Source organism: Lactuca serriola, chromosome 4, assembly GCF_051521515.1.
Source record: "Lactuca serriola cultivar US96UC23 chromosome 4, Lser_US96UC23_V15, whole genome shotgun sequence".
NCBI classification, from domain to species: Eukaryota; Viridiplantae; Streptophyta; class Magnoliopsida; order Asterales; family Asteraceae; genus Lactuca; species Lactuca serriola.
This window is the reverse complement of record NC_136411.1, coordinates 188,929,847-188,946,689: the sequence shown is the minus strand read 5'-3', so window position 1 is coordinate 188,946,689 and position 16,843 is coordinate 188,929,847. Positions and strand designations below refer to the sequence as shown.

The window sequence follows — 16,843 nt, the reverse complement described above, 5'->3', positions numbered from 1 at the left end:
GATGGACGCTAAGAGAGATGGAGACTGGAGGTAAGAAAGGGTTTAAGGCCATAAAGCTCTTTAAATAGGGTCCAAACCCTAAAAATTAGAGTTTTCCCTTTGCATGAGTACGCCTAGTGTACGCATCCGTATGCCCTGTGTACGTGAGGGAATCCATGTCCATCTTTAAGGACCTACGACCGATGTACCCATCTCGTACATCCAACGTAGGGACCAATTTTGCAATCTTTTAAGGAAACAATGATAAAATGAAAATACCTGGAACACTGGCGTTACAAAATCTCCCCTACTTGAATCAGCCTTCGTCCCCGAAGTCCGCTACTGCAAACAAGTATGGGTAATGCTACCTCATCTCATGCTCCGGCTCCCACTTCCACTTTGAACCCTTTCTGGTGCTTCCATTGAAACTTCACCAAGTTCACCATTTTATTACACAGAGTCCTGGTTTTTCTTTCGAGAATCACAATCAGCCTCTCCACATAATTCAGGCGCTTATCGACCTAAATATCATCCAAAGAAATCACCGCCGAATCATCGGCTACACATTTTCGCTGCCGAGAGACATGGAAGGTGGTGTGGATCTGATTGAGCTCATCAGGTAAATCCAACTGGTATGCAACCTTGCGCACCCAGGCGGTAATCCTGAAGAGACCAATAAACCGGGGCCCCAGCTGAATTGAATTTATTTACAATTTTTGTGTGTGTTTAAGATGTATTTTAATTGAACAAACAAACCCTGATTTTGTTACAATACGTATTGTGCAAAGAGACAATCAAATTACAATTAGTCATGGGTCTCCGTGGACCGAACCTACTTACTCTGTGTTACATTCTAATTATAGTCTTGTAGTGATTTTTAGAGTAATAATTTGTACCCCTTTGTTGGGTTTGACACCCTAACAAAGGGTTATGAGCCCAATGAGCATACATTTTTGCCTTAGACGCGACTCTTCCCTCACTTTGGACCTTCTCAACACTTCAGTCTTCTTGTCTGAGGAACATATTGACCTTCCTAATAATTTCTTCGACATTTGTTCCATTCTCTTCCCACCAACTTTCTAACATAACTCCTCTTCCAACTCCCACCGGAAGTTCGTCGTGGTCATCTGGGTCTCTAGTGCCATCATATGGCTTTACTCTAGGCTGTTTGAGCCCAACCGAGATTGGTGTTTCGTTGATATCATCTGTGAACGAATTTATGAAGTTAAGGATATCAAATCCTTGTTGTATTCTCTAACTTCTATGACAACTCGTGACATTTTGTCATTAGTTCATTCTTCGCTTTCCTTACAACCTCACATTTGTCATGATTTCATCAGTCATTTACTACTTTAATTTAAAAAACACTCGAGTTGTATGTGTGAACGGACATGTGTTTCCAATCTCTCTCCATATGTGTTTTTTTTCCTTTTCTACTTGTCACTTTGCCATGGGCCTATACCTTTTAATGGCTTCGTACTCTTCCATTTATTGTTCTTCGGTTATGGGTTCTTCTTCATTTCCCATAGTTTAAACTTTCGGGACGGAATGTGTTGCTATGTTTATGTTTTTTTTTACTACCGTCGTCACTTAAGGTGTGTTTGTGGGAGCTTCCAAAGTTGGCATTCTTGGAATCATACTTAAGTCGTCGATCAGATCGCTACATGTGACCATTTTTTGTGTGGTCCCATAGATGATGCCACTTGATGTAACTTAGATTTTCCCGTTTGGGTGGTACGTCCGATTTTGATTACCTTGATAAGAGACCAAAGTTTTGAACTTGAAAAGCACCACAACTCGTCAGACGTTCACCATGAAAAGGTCTCGGGAGGATGTTTCGATGATTAATTTAGATGACGAGTTTAGATCGAATCTTAGTAATTAAATTAACATGTTCGTGTTTGTGTACACGTTTTTCCTGTTCTCGTGGTCTTTATAGGTATTTCATCGGGAAATGTCGCCTTATTTGGCCAAACAGGTTCTAGTCCAATCGTCATCAATGCTCTGATGGCAGAAGGTACAAAAGGTTGTACTTATGTAGAGTCATTAATCCATTATGATAGAACATGTGCACTATTGTAGTCCTCAACGGTAAATTACAGTCTGTTTGCCGGTTATATCGAGGTTTATTTGTCCTAATCTCGTCCACTAGTTGTATGTAATTCATTTCGTCGTTCGATGGTTCGACTCATTTGTTATCTTGGTTCGGTAGTACAACACATTATTACGCATGAACATGTTCGATAGTTCAACTTATCTTCTCTTTGGTTCGATCATATGGCGACTTATGTCGGGATTCTGCCGAGGAGATTATATGACCAATTAGGTATATATCTCATTAGCATGTATAAGTATCAATATTGTTACATGAATTGTAAATGAATGAATGTATCACCAAACAAATTCTAAGTTCCAAATGAAGTAGGTGTTAATTTTGAAAAATATATACATTTCAGAAAATCAACTAAATAAATCTTAATATTTTTCTATTAAATACTATAACCACATAGTGATAGTATCGCACCATGGAAAGATGATTCGGCAAAAATGTGAAATGGGAATACAAAAAATGGATTTACATTTCAGAAAATCTACTAAATAAATCTTAATATTTTTCTATTAAATACTATAACCACATAGTGATATTAGTAATCATACCATGGAAAGATGATTCCGCAAAAATGTGGAATGGGAATACAAAAAATGGATTTACTTGTAATTCAAAAAGAAAAAAGAATGGATAAGTTTATAACACATAATCACATATAATCCAGAAGAAAAAGAAAAAAAAAGTGGATAAGTTTATAACACATATAATCCAAAAAATGAAAAGGAAAAAAAAAGTGGATAAGTTTATAACATAAATAAATCAATATTTTTTTAGGAGCGTTTAAGGAGTGAAGTTAAGCATCTCTACGTGGCAAATTGCTGTGCAATATTCGACGATTTCGATCATTTCCTTTTTTTTAAGTTTCATCTTCTCTATGTGGCTGGAGTTTCTGTGTGAGTCTCAGCTGACCTGGCTGACAGGAGGAAGAAGAAGAAGAAGAGCATCGTCTCTTCATACACTTCAATTCTGTCATTCAAGCAATGACAACTGCAACCGCCGGACTGACCTCCACGACTACCTCCGGAGTCGGCGGTGGTAAACTTTGTTCCCACAAAAGGATCGCCAATGATTTCGCCACTCTCAATACGTCTGTGAGCAGCTCTAATGGCTTCAATTGCTGGAATGCTGCTACGAATCATCCTCGCAGACGTTTGGTGTTCGCAAAGGCTTCTTCTTCGTCTCCTCCTCCTCCTCCCGAGAAAAAACAGGATCAGAGTGATAACGATGATGTTATTGACGACGATCAGAAGCCGTCCTCCGTTTCTGTGATGAAGAGATTGGTCGACGCCAATCCGGTTGGATTAGGGAGACGATCCAGGCAGATATTCGATGAGGCGTGGCGGAAGTTCTCGGAATTGGGGCAGATTTCCAGGACAACCAGGACGAACGACGAGAGCAGCCTTCTTATTCAGGAGGGTGGTCCCATGTGCGAGTTTGCAACCCCGGGGGCTCAGAACACCACCGTCCTCGTCGTTGGTGCTACCAGCCGTGTTGGCCGTATCGTTGTCCGGAAGCTCATGCTCAGAGGCTACTCCGTCAAGGTTTTCCTTTTCTTTGCCCTACCTTTACTGTATTTCCAAATTCTTTCTGATCTAACCTGATTTCTCTTCCAATTAGGCTCTAGTAAGGAATGCGGATCAAGAAGTTGTGGACATGCTTCCAACTTCCGTGAAGATTGTGATAGGAGACGTTGGAGATCCTGCAACTCTCAGGGTTGCTGTAGAAGGTTGCAGTAAGATCATCTATTGTGCCACTGCTCGATCCTCCATAACCGTAGATCTCAACAGAGTTGATTATCAGGGTGTATACAACCTCAGCAAAGCCTTTCAGGTTTTCCTTTTTCTTCCTGCACATTTCAAAATCATTTCACCATGTAAGTCCAATGCATATACTTAATTGTTTGGTTCTACCTCTACATCTTGTATCAGGACTACAACAATCAGCTAGCACAGTTAAGAGCTGGAAAAAGCAGCAAAAGCAAGCTTTTACTTGCAAAATTCAAGTCTGCAGATTCCTTAAAAGGGTGGGAAGTTCGCAAGGGAACTTATTTCCAAGATGAAGTCGCTGCTAAATACGATGGAGGAATGGATGCCAAATTTGAATTCAGTGAGAGTGGAGATGCAGTTTTTTCAGGTAAACACTTCCAGATCCTATAAGTAAGAAGCAACAACCCCACACCACACCACATCTGTTAACATTTTTCTCTACGTATAAAAAGGTTATGTTTTTACAAGAGGAGGATATGTGGAACTCTCAACTAAGCTATCACTTCCTCTTGGTAGCACATTAGACAGGTATTTTGTTTTAGAAATATCTGAAATCTTGACCTTTTAATATTCTTACTCAAGTCTAGTTTCCGAAATTCAGGTATGAAGGTCTGATAATTTCTATAGGGGGAAACGGAAGATCATATGTTGTGATTCTTGAATCGGGTCCTTCAGCAGACACCAGTCAAAGCAATTTGTACTTTGCTAGAATTAGTACAAAAGTAGGGTTTTGCAGGGTGAGAACTGACAAGTCTTATACAAAGAAAAGTAGATTAGTTACTTAATTAATGGGGTTATGTGGCATTTAATAGTCTTATTTTAGTTTTTCTGGTTTTTGACAGGTGGGATTCTTACCTGAAACATTATTTTTCTGATATTTGTGTTGATAGGTGAGAGTACCCTTTTCGTCATTTCGCCCTGTGAATCCAGCTGATCCACCATTGGATCCTTTTCTTGTGCACACTTTCACCATTCGTTTTGAACCCAGAAGACAGGTTTCTTTTTCTTTTTTTTTTACTTGATTTAGATTTTGGACATAATAATGTCTTAATGAATTAAGCCAAAAAAATATGGCTTAATGTATTAAGACAAACTCTTTAACATGAATTGTGATGGATGAGTTATTTTTACATTGACAGAGACCTTCAGAAGCAGCTGTTGGAGGGAGTCAGGACTTGAGAAGCTTTCAAATGATATTGGAATATATAAAAGCATTGCCCGTAAGTATTTCTTTTTTCTTTTTTCTAGAGTTTTTGCAAAAAAAAAATGAATGGGTAGTGAAGCTAAATTACTAATTTACCCCTATGCAGACTGGACAAGAAACGGACTTCATATTGGTCTCGTGTACAGGTTCAGGAGTTGAAGTTAGCAGAAGGGAAAGTGTTTTAAGAGCCAAGAAGGTCTGCTCTTTCTTGCTCTAAATCTCTAATCTTATATTATAGGGTTAATGTCATGGAATGCCAACTAAATTTTACCGATATACCCTTTATATCATCAAAGTTGTAGAAGTGAACAACTTTTGGTTTTATTTTGCCATTTTGACATGATATAGCAGGTGTGATGTCTAGGTGGCATCCACTTGTCACACTATGTTGATATGGCATTGACATGGTGTCCTGTACACGTGGACTTTTTTTGTTTAAATTTAATATTATTAAAGTTTAAACTATTATTTATTTATTATTTATATACATATTTTATAGGCAGGAGAGGATTCCCTAAGAAGATCAGGCCTTGGATACACAATAATTCGCCCGGGTCCATTAATGGTGAGTTTATAAATTATGATTATAAAAACATAAAAATAAAAAATAAAAAAATAAAAATATTTTTATTAATTTCAGGAAGAACCTGGGGGACAACGAGCTTTGATTTTTGACCAAGGAAACAGGATATCACAGGTGGGAATAGGGATATAAAAATAAAAAATTAAATTTTTAATTTTTTTTATTAATGACATGAAGGTTGCTAATTACTTGTAGGGGATTAGCTGTGCTGACGTGGCGGATATATGTGTAAAGGCATTGCATGACTCAACTGCAAGGAACAAGAGTTTTGATGTGGGTAACATATATTATTTATTATTTATTTTAATTTAATTTAATCCAAAATGACTTAATTTGTTGGAAATCAACAGGTATGCTATGAATATGTTGCTGAGCCAGGAAAGGAGCTGTATGAACTGGTATTATAAATTTATAGTTTAAATTTAACTTAAGAAATAACATTGTACATCATAATTGAGAAGATTTTTCAAAATATAATGTCTTAATAAGGAAAAAGAAATGTAAGTAGAATGCTATATTTGGGTAGATTTTTTTTTATTTATTATATTTGCTTTCCTTTTGTAGGTGGCACATTTGCCAGACAAAGCGAATAACTACTTAACACCAGCATTATCAGCTTTGGAAAAGAATACATAAAATCATGTGGATCTGGTAGAGTGTTATTTTGTTGGGAGATTTGATTACATACAAAAGGGCTAAATATGGGGGTAATTGTGTAAAGAAAATGGTTTTTGTTTCTATATTTTTCTTTGACAACTTTTATGTATAATGCAAATGTATAAAGATAATAAGTTTTTGTTTTCTTGTTTTACTTTCCAAGTTAAGTGTTTATTAAAGTTTATTACATTGAAAATTTGAAATAGCACAACTTTCATGTTTATAGCTTAGTAACTTTTTGACAATAAAGTTAAAAAACCACCAACTAGATATTAATAACTTTTTGATATAACTAGCAATTAGAGTATAATGATAGCTTTAAAATATAAATAAATATAGCAAGTAATAGAACTCAAATCCTTGCCTTCTTCTCATTGATATGTGAACGAATGTATTCATACAAAGTTTCATAATTGCTAATTGTCTCCCGTATGAGAGGCTATTGGTAGGATTTGAATTTTTAAGATCTGAATTTTTAAAAGAACTGAATTTCTAAAATCTAAGATCTAAGAGAGTCTGAAATTTTAAAAACCAAATGTTTAACATGATGTTGCTGTTTGGTTGAGACCTCTGAATTACTGTGCTGAATTACTAAAATGACAATGTTCTGTTTTATTTTTTATTAAATTCAAACCATATAAAATCCAAATTTAGCATAAATCAAAATTAAAACAAATCCAAATCAAACATAAATACTTTTAAATCCACAAAATCATACTAAAATCCAAATACAATCCTACAAATGATTAATCTATAAATGTAACACATGTTGAGGGAAAACATAATGAACAAGATACAAAATTACAAAATCATACTAAAATTACAAATACAATCCAACCATATAAACCTATTCTCATTGTGTTTATTGTGTTTAGACCTTTTGTCAACTTTATTCTCTGGAACAGTAATGGTACAAACATCATATGTAAAACTCGTCTTTTGTTTAAATTTCAACATACAACTTTTCTCGTATGTCGAAGTCTCTCCTCTCTCGCATCACTCCACGACACAGTCGCAATTCAAAATCACCCTCCAACATTCCGACTCATATCAAGAAAATCGTTAACCAAATCTGTGACATTCTCACAACTCGAAATACCCACTGGGAAGAAGCACTCGAAACCCGACTCTCTGAAGAAGACATCGTCCCATCGGATGTTGCTCACCAAGTGTTTGACAAAATTCGAGACGTTGAATCGGGGTTGAAGTTCTTTGATTGGATTATACATCGCCCTTATGGCTGTCCTCTTAATGGGATTGCTTATTCTTCTCTTTTAAAGCTCTTAGCCAAGTCAAAAGCTTTTCGTGAGATTGATTCGGTGTTCATTCGTATGAAAACCGAAAAAGAATTGCCCACCCTTGACGCTTTAAATTATATAATTCGAGTGTATTCGGAGTGTGGGTTGATCGATAAAGCTCTTGAATTCTATTCATATGTAACGGAGACATACAGCTGTCTTCCAAATGTTTTTGCTTGTAATTCTTTGTTGTCCGGGCTTGTGAAAAGTGGTCGCCTGGAAACTGCACACCAAGTGTATGACGAAATGCTTCAAAGAAACGACGAGACTGGAACTTCTTGTTGTGCTGATAACTTTAGTACTTCTATAATGGTAAACGCGCTTTGTAAGAAAGGAAAGGTAGAGGAAGCCAAAAAGCTAATTCTTGATAGATGGGGGCAAGGTTGCATACCCAATGTTGTCTTCTACAATACACTCATCGATGGATATTGCAAGAAAGGTGATGCTAAAAAAGCATTTTTGTTATTCAAAGAGCTCAAATTAAAGGGCTTTTTGCCTAGTGTACAGACATATGGAGCAGTGATAAATGGTCTTTGCAAAGAAGGAAATTTCAGTATTGTTGAAAGGCTTATAAACGAAATGAAGTCAAGAGGTTTGATTATTAATGTTCAAGTTTATAACACCATAATCGATGCTCAATGTCGCCATGGCTACAAGACAAAAGCAGTAGAAATGTTGAGAAAAATGATTGAAATTGGTTGTTCACCAGATATTATAACATATAATATTTTAATACATGATTCTTGTAGACATGGGAAAGTTAAAGAAGCTGAGCAACTTATCGAACAGGCTTCAAGAATAGGATTGATCCCCAATCGGTTAACTTATACACCACTTTTGAACACATATTGCAAACAAAATGATGTAAACAAGGCATTGGATTTGCTTTTAAAGATGATTGATAATGGCGAAAAACCAGACCTACTAACATACGCTTCTCTCATCCATGGAATTGTTGTTTTAGGGGAAGTTGATACTGCATTGGTAATCTTGGACAAGATGACAGAAAGAGGAGTGTTCCCTGATGCAGGGGTATATAATGTAATTTTGAGTGGACTTTGTAAAAAAGGAAAACTTCCTGCTGCCAAGAACCTTCTTTCCAACATGCTTGATCGCAATATTCAACCCGATAAATTCGTGTATGCAACTTTAATAGATGGATTTGTAAGAAATGAACAATTTGATGAAGCCAAGAAGATATTCGAGCATACGATTCAAAAGAAAATGAATCTTGATGTTGTTGGGTATAATGCAATGATTAAGGGGTATTGTAAAGATGGAAAGTTAAAAGATGCGATTTTATTCGTCAAAAAGATGATCAAAACACGTGTTTTTCCCGATGAGTTTACTTATTCTACAATAATCGATGGGTATGTAAAGCAACATGATATGGAGGGGGCTTTAGGGATTTTTAGTCGTATGGTGAAAGAGAACTGTAAGCCGAATGTGGTTACATATACTTCTTTGATTAATGGATTTTGTCAAAAGGGCGATTTTGTCAATGCTGAAAAATTACTCAAGGAAATGAAACTTTGTGGCTTGATCCCTAATGTTGTTACTTATAGTATACTAATCGGAAGCTATTGCAAAAATGGGAAGTTAGAAAAAGCGGCTTTGGTTTTTGAACAAATGTTAATGAACAAGTGTGAACCGAATGATGTTACCTTTCGTTATTTGGTTCATGGGTTCTCAAAGTATGTTGCTAAGAAAGGTAATGAGTTTGATGAAGGTAAGAATAAGTCTATGTTTCTTGATTTTAATAATAGGATGATATTGGATGGTTTTTCGCCAAGAGTGGCTACATATACTACCATTGTTGTATGCCTTTGTCTTCATGGAATGATGAGTGTTTCTTTGAAGTTGAGTGATAAAATTGGGATTAGGGATTGCCCTATTGTTTTTGGTGCTTTGATATATGGTATTTGTTTGGAAGGGAAGGGAAAAGAATGGAAGACTGTTGTTTCTTGCAACTTGAATGAGTCGGAACTCGGTATCGCTGTAAAGTATTCGTTAGTTTTCGATCGGTATGTCCTGCAAAAGGTGGGCTTTGAAGGTTCGTTGATTTTGCGGATATTGCTTGATGATTTCAAGTCCAAAGATCACAAAGACTAGGACAATTGGTTCTAGATTTATACATTTGCAAAGAAACTGAGAGTTTGAATCTCAAGAGACAATTGTCCACCTGATTTACATCTCACGTAATGCTTGTAAAGCAAGATAATGTAGAACAGTTCAGGGGTTGCTGGAAAAACAACATTTTTTTGTAGAAAAACATGGGCACCTAATGTTTTGGTTAGTTAGGGATAGGGAAATCTATGTGGCCACTAAATATCGTCTCCAATCCATAACATCATTTTTTTTATAAAAAAAAAATATTTCAAGTATATTCCATTTTTCTAACTTATATAGTTTTCAAACATACCTTTTATGTTTATTAGCTTTCTACAAATTTGTCTTTCATCTTTTTCTTACACCAACTTTACAAATTATATTATTAAGCAAAAGTTAGTGTTATAATATTATTCCTTTACACCATTTCAGTAAATAAGTTGTGCTTAATTGGAATAAAATGATGTACAACTATTGTAAAAATGGTACACTTTCAAATGAAATGCTAAAGTTTGAAAATAAATAAGCAGAAAGTGGTACTAGAAATTGAAGAAAAAAAACTACAAGACAAAGGTACAAATAGAGATACAAAAATCAAACAAAAACATCATAACTTGAAGTCACAAAAACAATCAGGCAAAGCAGAGCCTTTCCCCATAACAAAATCATCTTCCTGAGCCTTTCTCATAGCTTCCATCAACTCTTTCCCTTTTAGCCCCTGAGAACTAAACTCAGCAAAAGCCTTCCTATTCAAAAAAACCGTTTTATACAAACCCTTATAAGCTCTCATAGCAGCCACCATTTTATCCATATTACCAAAATAAGTCGCCACATAAGCATCACTATTAATCGACACATAATAATCAAGAGCAGCTTTCGTATTCCCATGCATGTCCTTCAACTCTTCCCCACTCAACACAGACGATTTTGTAATCACATTCGTGTAAACAGAAGTCAACCCTTCAAGCTCCATAACTCCATCTCCAGCTGCTAAATAAATATTTGTGTTTGTTGGGATTGAAAGAGATTGAAGAATCAAAGCGGTTTCATTTGGAGTGAGTGGACATTTTCCTCGGTTTCTCCAAACACTCGCGGTGTCTCCGGTGAATGGTTTCCGATCACCACCACCACGTGCCGCCTCTATTGCCGCCATGGACGCCGGAGAAAGACCGTTGTATTCGCATTGACTGTATGCTACCATATCGGGTTCAAAACGAAGGTGAAGAGAGAGAAAGGGTTTGGGTATAGCTTCTAGAAGCTCTGAGCTTTTGGTCTCCAAGGGGTTTGTTAGGCGCAGTGCACTGTAACATCCTTGACAAAGGGCCGCCTTTGCATAGACAGGAAACCTGCAAGATTTCAGGGACAGTAAAATGACATTAATGCCCTCCTCCATATTTTGAAATAACCCTAGTAAATAGTTTGAGTTGAGTACCTATCACGGCGTTGGCTCATTGCAGGTGTGATGGAGATGTAATGATGCTTTAATAGAGAGGGAAGAACAGACTCGATATAATCAAATTGGCCTTTGCGTTTGCTGCAATCCACTCGAACAGGTTCTTTTGATGCAATTTCTGCAGGAAGTTCTTTCACGACTTTTATAAATCCTTTTAGTTGTTGGATGAAGTAGTCCACATCGAATACATCTGTGAAACCACTGAAGAAGGAACACACAAGGGTTTCAATGAAGTTGGTGTTTTGGTTTGGTTGAGTTTTTAACAAGATGAAGTAACGAGGAAGTACCTTGATTCATTCCAATATGCAGCCACTTCGAATTTTGGTAAAACAAGAGTTGCATTCAGTAATCTTGCAATGCCAATACCATCACATAACTGAAAACAGTAAACAGCAGTGTGTTGATACTTGATAAAACTTTCTTCAAAAGTATTGATCAGAAGATTAGCCAAAATGACGTGAATGTAAATGTTTGAACTGTACTTACATCTCTCCTCATCTGATTAAGCCCACCATAACAATCCACACGAATGTAACCATTAGTCTCTACCGGCAGAGCTGCAGTATTTCACTGTAGTTCAATCTATTCTAAGCCTTTGAATGATGGAGAGATTGAAATGAGAATGAGAATCGACAAAAACTAGGAAACAAACTAACCAGTCAAATGTCCTTGAAGCCACCATTTACAAGGTCGCCATTCTAAAATCCTTTTAGCACTCCATATATCGGATTCGCCGCTGCAAATCGAGTATTCGGATAGATCCGAAATCAGTTAAAGCAATTTACCAGAAACTGAAAGCAATACGAAGGAGGATTTGTGGACTTACATGGCGGAATACAGAGGGATCTGGGAAAAGGGTGAAGATGGAGACAGAGAGATCACCGCGAACAATAGGATGATTGTGAAGAAAATGAGAGTGACGAGGGGTTTCTTCGCAAAAAGTGTTAACATCTGATACGTATACGGATCAAATTCTTGCAGCCACAATAGGATTCGAGGTTTCAATGGCGAAAACGGTGTTGAAACAAGAAAGAGGAAAAGATCTGGATTCTGTGCAAGGTATCATATGGGAGTTTGGCGATTGTGCGCTGCAGGATCTCAAATCTGGGGGGCGTATGTAATTGGATATGAATTGTGAAATTGGACGGTTAGATAATAAATAAGGTAACTAAAAATAAGTCATTTTGACGGTGCTGTGCTGCGGACCGAGTACGAGTAAGAAATTTTGATGGAATAAGATTATATATCTAAATGAATATGTTAGACCGATGAAAAATATTTGATGGTACATCTCAGATATTTAATTTCAAAATGAACACATACCAAAAAAATACAATGGCAGCAACAAAGGTTCAACATATATAATATATATAGCTAAAGAGAGCTTCATCAAGACACATAATATACATAATTATCTATGTTATGTGTATAACAAAAAAGAGAAATAGAAGTTTAAGGACAACAAAAGGAATAAAAGTCCACACGGTGGATTGGTTTCATTGAAGAATCAATCAAACATATGATATGCATTTCAACAAACAATTTGGATGATTAAAAATAAAAGAAATTCATGTGCATACGGGTCAAAAGCAATAGTTCTACATATCATATGATAACACAATATACGGAAGACCCTAACAAGGAAAAAACACAAAAGAAGAATAAATCAATTAAATGTGAACATATATGTGGACACCACAATTGAATGGTGTGGGTGAGAGACATAATCGAACCTTGCTAGACATGGTTCGTTCCATGATGAGTTGTGTTTCGCTACTTATCTCATTATGAGGGTATGCCTTAGAGACCGCCGCCCATATCCTTAACTTAGTCCCTACAAAAAAGGTTGTCAAAACACCTCACGAGATGTGGACAACAAAAGCTCCCTCGTTGTCACATATCAAGGTTATGGGTTGCGAGGCTTTTGTAAGACGAGAGACTCACGACAAGCTCGAACATCCTAGTGAGCGGTGTATTTTCATCGGCTACCCGCAGAAGTCATTTGGTTATCTCATCTATAGACCAGGTGACAATGTTGTCTTCGTTGCGAGGAGAGGGGTTTTCCGAGAGCGAGAACTCATAATCCAAGGGGATAGTGGGAGGCAAATCGATCTTGAAGAGCTTCAAGAATCGAAAGATAAAGGAACCCGTAACACTACGTTCAATGTAACGACCCAAATTTCACGTCCAAAAATTTTCTTTTTAAATCAATACCTTAGAAAACGGTTGTAATTAAAACATTGTCTGGTCAAACCATTTCATAACATACATCGTATCTGAAAACCGAAACATGAAAAACAATCAACTATCAGAGTACAAAATCCTAGAATGACTCATGGTGCGAAAAACAAGGTGCGTGTATGATGTGCCGCTACCGCACCAACTCCTTCCCTCTTGAAGAAGAGGTACCTGAAAACAAAACTGTAAATCGTAAGAACGAAGCTTAGTGAGTTCCCCCATAATACCTCATACCATACAAACATACAATGAACAACTAGGAGATACGGGCCTCGCCCACACTCATGAAGATACGGGCCTTGCCCACACTCTGCTAGCTGGGAGATACGGGCCTCGCCCACACTCTGCTATCTGGGAGATACGGGCCTCGCCCACACACCCTTATCTGAGAGATACGGGCCTCGCCCACACACCCTTATCTGAAAGATACGGGCCTCGCCCACACTCCACTATCAGAGAGATACGGGCCTCGCCCACACTCAGCTGCTACCATAACATACAAGTATCACACAGACAACGAGTATAAACAATTCTATCATACTGGCATATATCATAATCAACCTCAACTATGAGATATGGGCCCTGCCCACACTCCGACACTAACATATCGTTTATACGGGTCGGCCTTGGTGCCTTAGACCCGTTACTAATGGAAGGAAACTCACCTCGTAACGTAGCTACCGAAAGTCTGACTGCTAGACGTCTGGCGGCTGTATCGGTAATCCTCCGGCTACAAATCCATAAACATAGATTAGCCACTCATAAATACCCTTAGGTCAATTGACTGGCCCACCCCTGGTCCAAGGTCAACTCCTTGGTCAAAGTCAACTTCCAGTTGACTGGACTCGCCGAGTCGTGGCACAGACTCGCCGAGTCCTTCTCCTACTAACCCGGTCCTACTCGCCAAGTCCCTCTTCCCACTCACTGAGTCACCCTTAACTCACTACTCGGGACTATAGAACTGACTCGTGATCCGACTCGCCGAGTCCAAGAACGACTCGCCGAGTCCCCACGAGCAGATCTCCTACTCGCTTCCAAATCCTCACCAGAGCGTCCCTTAAGAGGATTTGGGGTTCTGGGACTATTGTTACACGTTAAATTGCTAATTCTGCGTGCAGATACGAAGGGTTGGACCTTCAACACTTAAACCCCTCTTACTCAATGACAGTTCATATCACTCGCCGAGTTTGAAGAACAACTCGTTGAGTTCCAGGCAATCTTCATAGGACTCGCCGAGTTATTCATCCAACTCGCCGAGTCTAAAGCCATCTTCATAGAACTCGCCGAGTTCCACTTTGGGACTCGCCGAGTCCCTTCGACCCACTTCCCATACAGACCAAATCTGAGACATGTAATGCTTCTAAACCATAGATCTATGCTTCTAAACCATATATATATATATATATATATATATATATATATATATATATATATATATATATATTAATCTTGTAATATTATATTAGTATAGGGTTGAATTTTAAACTTGTAAAATTCTAGGTTTTGAAATTTAAATTGTCTAAATTAAACTTTTAATCACAAAACATAAATTTCAAAACTTGAGGGCAAGTTTTAAACTTTTCAAAACATAGGGGATCAAATAACAAATAATCCAAATTAACATTTAATCACATAATTATCCATATTTGATTTATTTAATTATTTCTTGCAAAACAATTTACCAATTTAATTTAAATAATTAATCAATTATCATATAAGGAAATTAATATTCAATTAATTGATAAATATCTTCAATTAGGTCAAGAATATACTCAAATATATCTCAAAATCGGATTTACATTGACCCATTAAGATTAAGGTAAGTATCCAAAAGATAAACAACAAGAAATCTCGAAATTAGCTCTTTCTGACGCTCGAACTCGCCGAGTACCACAATGGACTTGCCGAGTTGAGGCCTACTCGCCGAGTCCACTATGGAACTCGCCGAGTTCATCAGGCAGAATGACAAAATTCGAATTTTGCAAGCAACAAACAAGCAACCAATGCATCAATTCAATAGAAACCAATCAAGCTCTGATACCACTGATGGGTTTTAGCCATATGAACATTCCTATGTGCACATACAAACCCTAATGCTTGGATCTAGGTTTCTCTAATTGAACATGCATTGAATCCAAGACTTCTATTGATAATTCTAGTATAATAACATAAGAAATCAGATTTAGATGATTACCTTGAATCACTTGCTTGAATCTTCTTGTCCTTAGAGCTTTAGAGTCACAAGTGTCACTCCTCTAATGGCTTACAAACACTAACTTAGCAAGAGGATGAGTAGAGAGAGAGGGGAGGGAATTAGAAATCGGCCAAGGTACTTCCACAGGCAAGAGTGCCGATTACATTCCATTTTTACTTGTAAGGCTCCTAGGGTTTCACCCTTAAAACCCTAATTGGATAACTTAGGCCCTAAACAATCCAATCCCTTTATGATAAGCCCTTGGACGAATTCTAGGCTCTTCTAAACCCTAAATTCATCCACCCCTTATCCTTAAAAGATTATAGCCTAAAGTACAACTATCACACAATTGACAATTTATGCCCTTCTATTTAATTAATCTCTTTAAGTCACCAAATTAATTCCTAATTAATTTATGACTTATATTAATCAAATAATATTATTATTATTCCTTATATTATTCTCATAATATATTAATAATATTTATTCTCTCATTATAAATCATCCCGTCAAGTTGCTATGGTGAAGGCAACCCAAAAGAACCATGCTCAATTGGTTCAAATACTTTCCTAATATAGTTGCAGCCTTAGACACTATTCCAACAATATGGGCCTCGCCCACACTCAACTGCTACCATAACATACAAGTATCACACAGACAACGAGTATAAACAATTCTATCATACTGACATATATCATAATCAACCTCAACTATGAGATACGGTCCCTGCCCACACTCCGACACTAACATATCGTCTATAAGGGTCGGCCTTGGTGCCTTAGACCCGTTACTACTGGAAGGAAACTCACCTCGTAACGTAGCTACCGAAAGTCTGACTGCTAGACGTCTGGCGGCTGTACCGGTAATCCTCTGGCTACAAATCCATAAACATAGATTAGCCACTCATAAATACCCTTAGGTCAATTGACTAGCCCACCCCTGGTCCATGGTCAACTCCTTGGTCAAATTCAACTTCTAGTTGACTGGACTCGCCGAGTCGTGGCACAGACTCGCCGAGTCCTTCTCTTACTAACCCGGTCCTACTCGCCAAGTCCCTCTTCCCACTCACTGAGTCACCCTTAACTCACTACTCGGGACTATAGAACTGACTCGTGATCCGACTCGCCGAGTCCCCACGAGCAGATCTCCTACTCGCTTCCAAATCCTCACCAGAGCATCCCTTAAGAGGATTTGGGGTTCTGGGACTATTGCTACACGTTAAATTGCTAATTTTGTGTGCAGATACGAAGGG

The 16,843-nt window shown here is 37.6% G+C and overlaps 3 protein-coding genes across 5 annotated transcripts; 2 read left to right on the top strand and 1 right to left on the bottom strand.

The window, feature by feature from the left end:
• Positions 1 to 2,962: 2,962 nt before the first annotated feature.
• On the top strand, positions 2,963 to 6,453 carry HCF173 (high chlorophyll fluorescence phenotype 173). Its single transcript, XM_079040606.1, has 13 exons — positions 2,963 to 3,630; positions 3,707 to 3,919; positions 4,018 to 4,222; positions 4,308 to 4,383; positions 4,457 to 4,592; positions 4,746 to 4,850; positions 4,995 to 5,075; positions 5,166 to 5,255; positions 5,559 to 5,624; positions 5,700 to 5,756; positions 5,838 to 5,915; positions 5,993 to 6,040; positions 6,207 to 6,453. The coding sequence occupies exons 1-13, from the start codon at positions 3,070 to 3,072 to the stop codon at positions 6,276 to 6,278; spliced, it is 1,788 nt and encodes a 595-aa protein (XP_078896732.1). The 5' UTR covers positions 2,963 to 3,069; the 3' UTR covers positions 6,279 to 6,453.
• Positions 6,454 to 7,103: 650 nt separating this feature from the next.
• Positions 7,104 to 9,869, top strand: LOC145103065 (Pentatricopeptide repeat (PPR) superfamily protein). The gene has a single exon (XM_079040602.1). The coding sequence runs from the start codon at positions 7,271 to 7,273 to the stop codon at positions 9,707 to 9,709; it is 2,439 nt and encodes an 812-aa protein (XP_078896728.1). The 5' UTR covers positions 7,104 to 7,270; the 3' UTR covers positions 9,710 to 9,869.
• Positions 9,870 to 10,229: 360 nt separating this feature from the next.
• On the bottom strand, positions 10,230 to 12,351 carry LOC145103066 (O-fucosyltransferase family protein). 3 transcript variants are annotated; one of them, XM_079040603.1, is made up of 6 exons: positions 11,986 to 12,351; positions 11,816 to 11,895; positions 11,646 to 11,716; positions 11,447 to 11,535; positions 11,139 to 11,360; positions 10,230 to 11,052 (listed from the first exon to the last, which is right to left on the bottom strand). In XM_079040603.1, exons 1-6 carry the CDS (start codon positions 12,108 to 12,110, stop codon positions 10,314 to 10,316), a joined length of 1,326 nt encoding a protein of 441 aa, XP_078896729.1. In that variant the 5' UTR covers positions 12,111 to 12,351; the 3' UTR covers positions 10,230 to 10,313. The 3 variants fall into 3 exon arrangements, with proteins under 3 accessions (XP_078896729.1, XP_078896730.1, XP_078896731.1); XM_079040604.1 differs by having other exon boundaries at positions 11,646 to 11,729; positions 11,986 to 12,045; XM_079040605.1 differs by lacking the exon at positions 11,986 to 12,351 and having other exon boundaries at positions 11,646 to 11,741; positions 11,816 to 11,877.
• Positions 12,352 to 16,843: the final 4,492 nt, after the last annotated feature.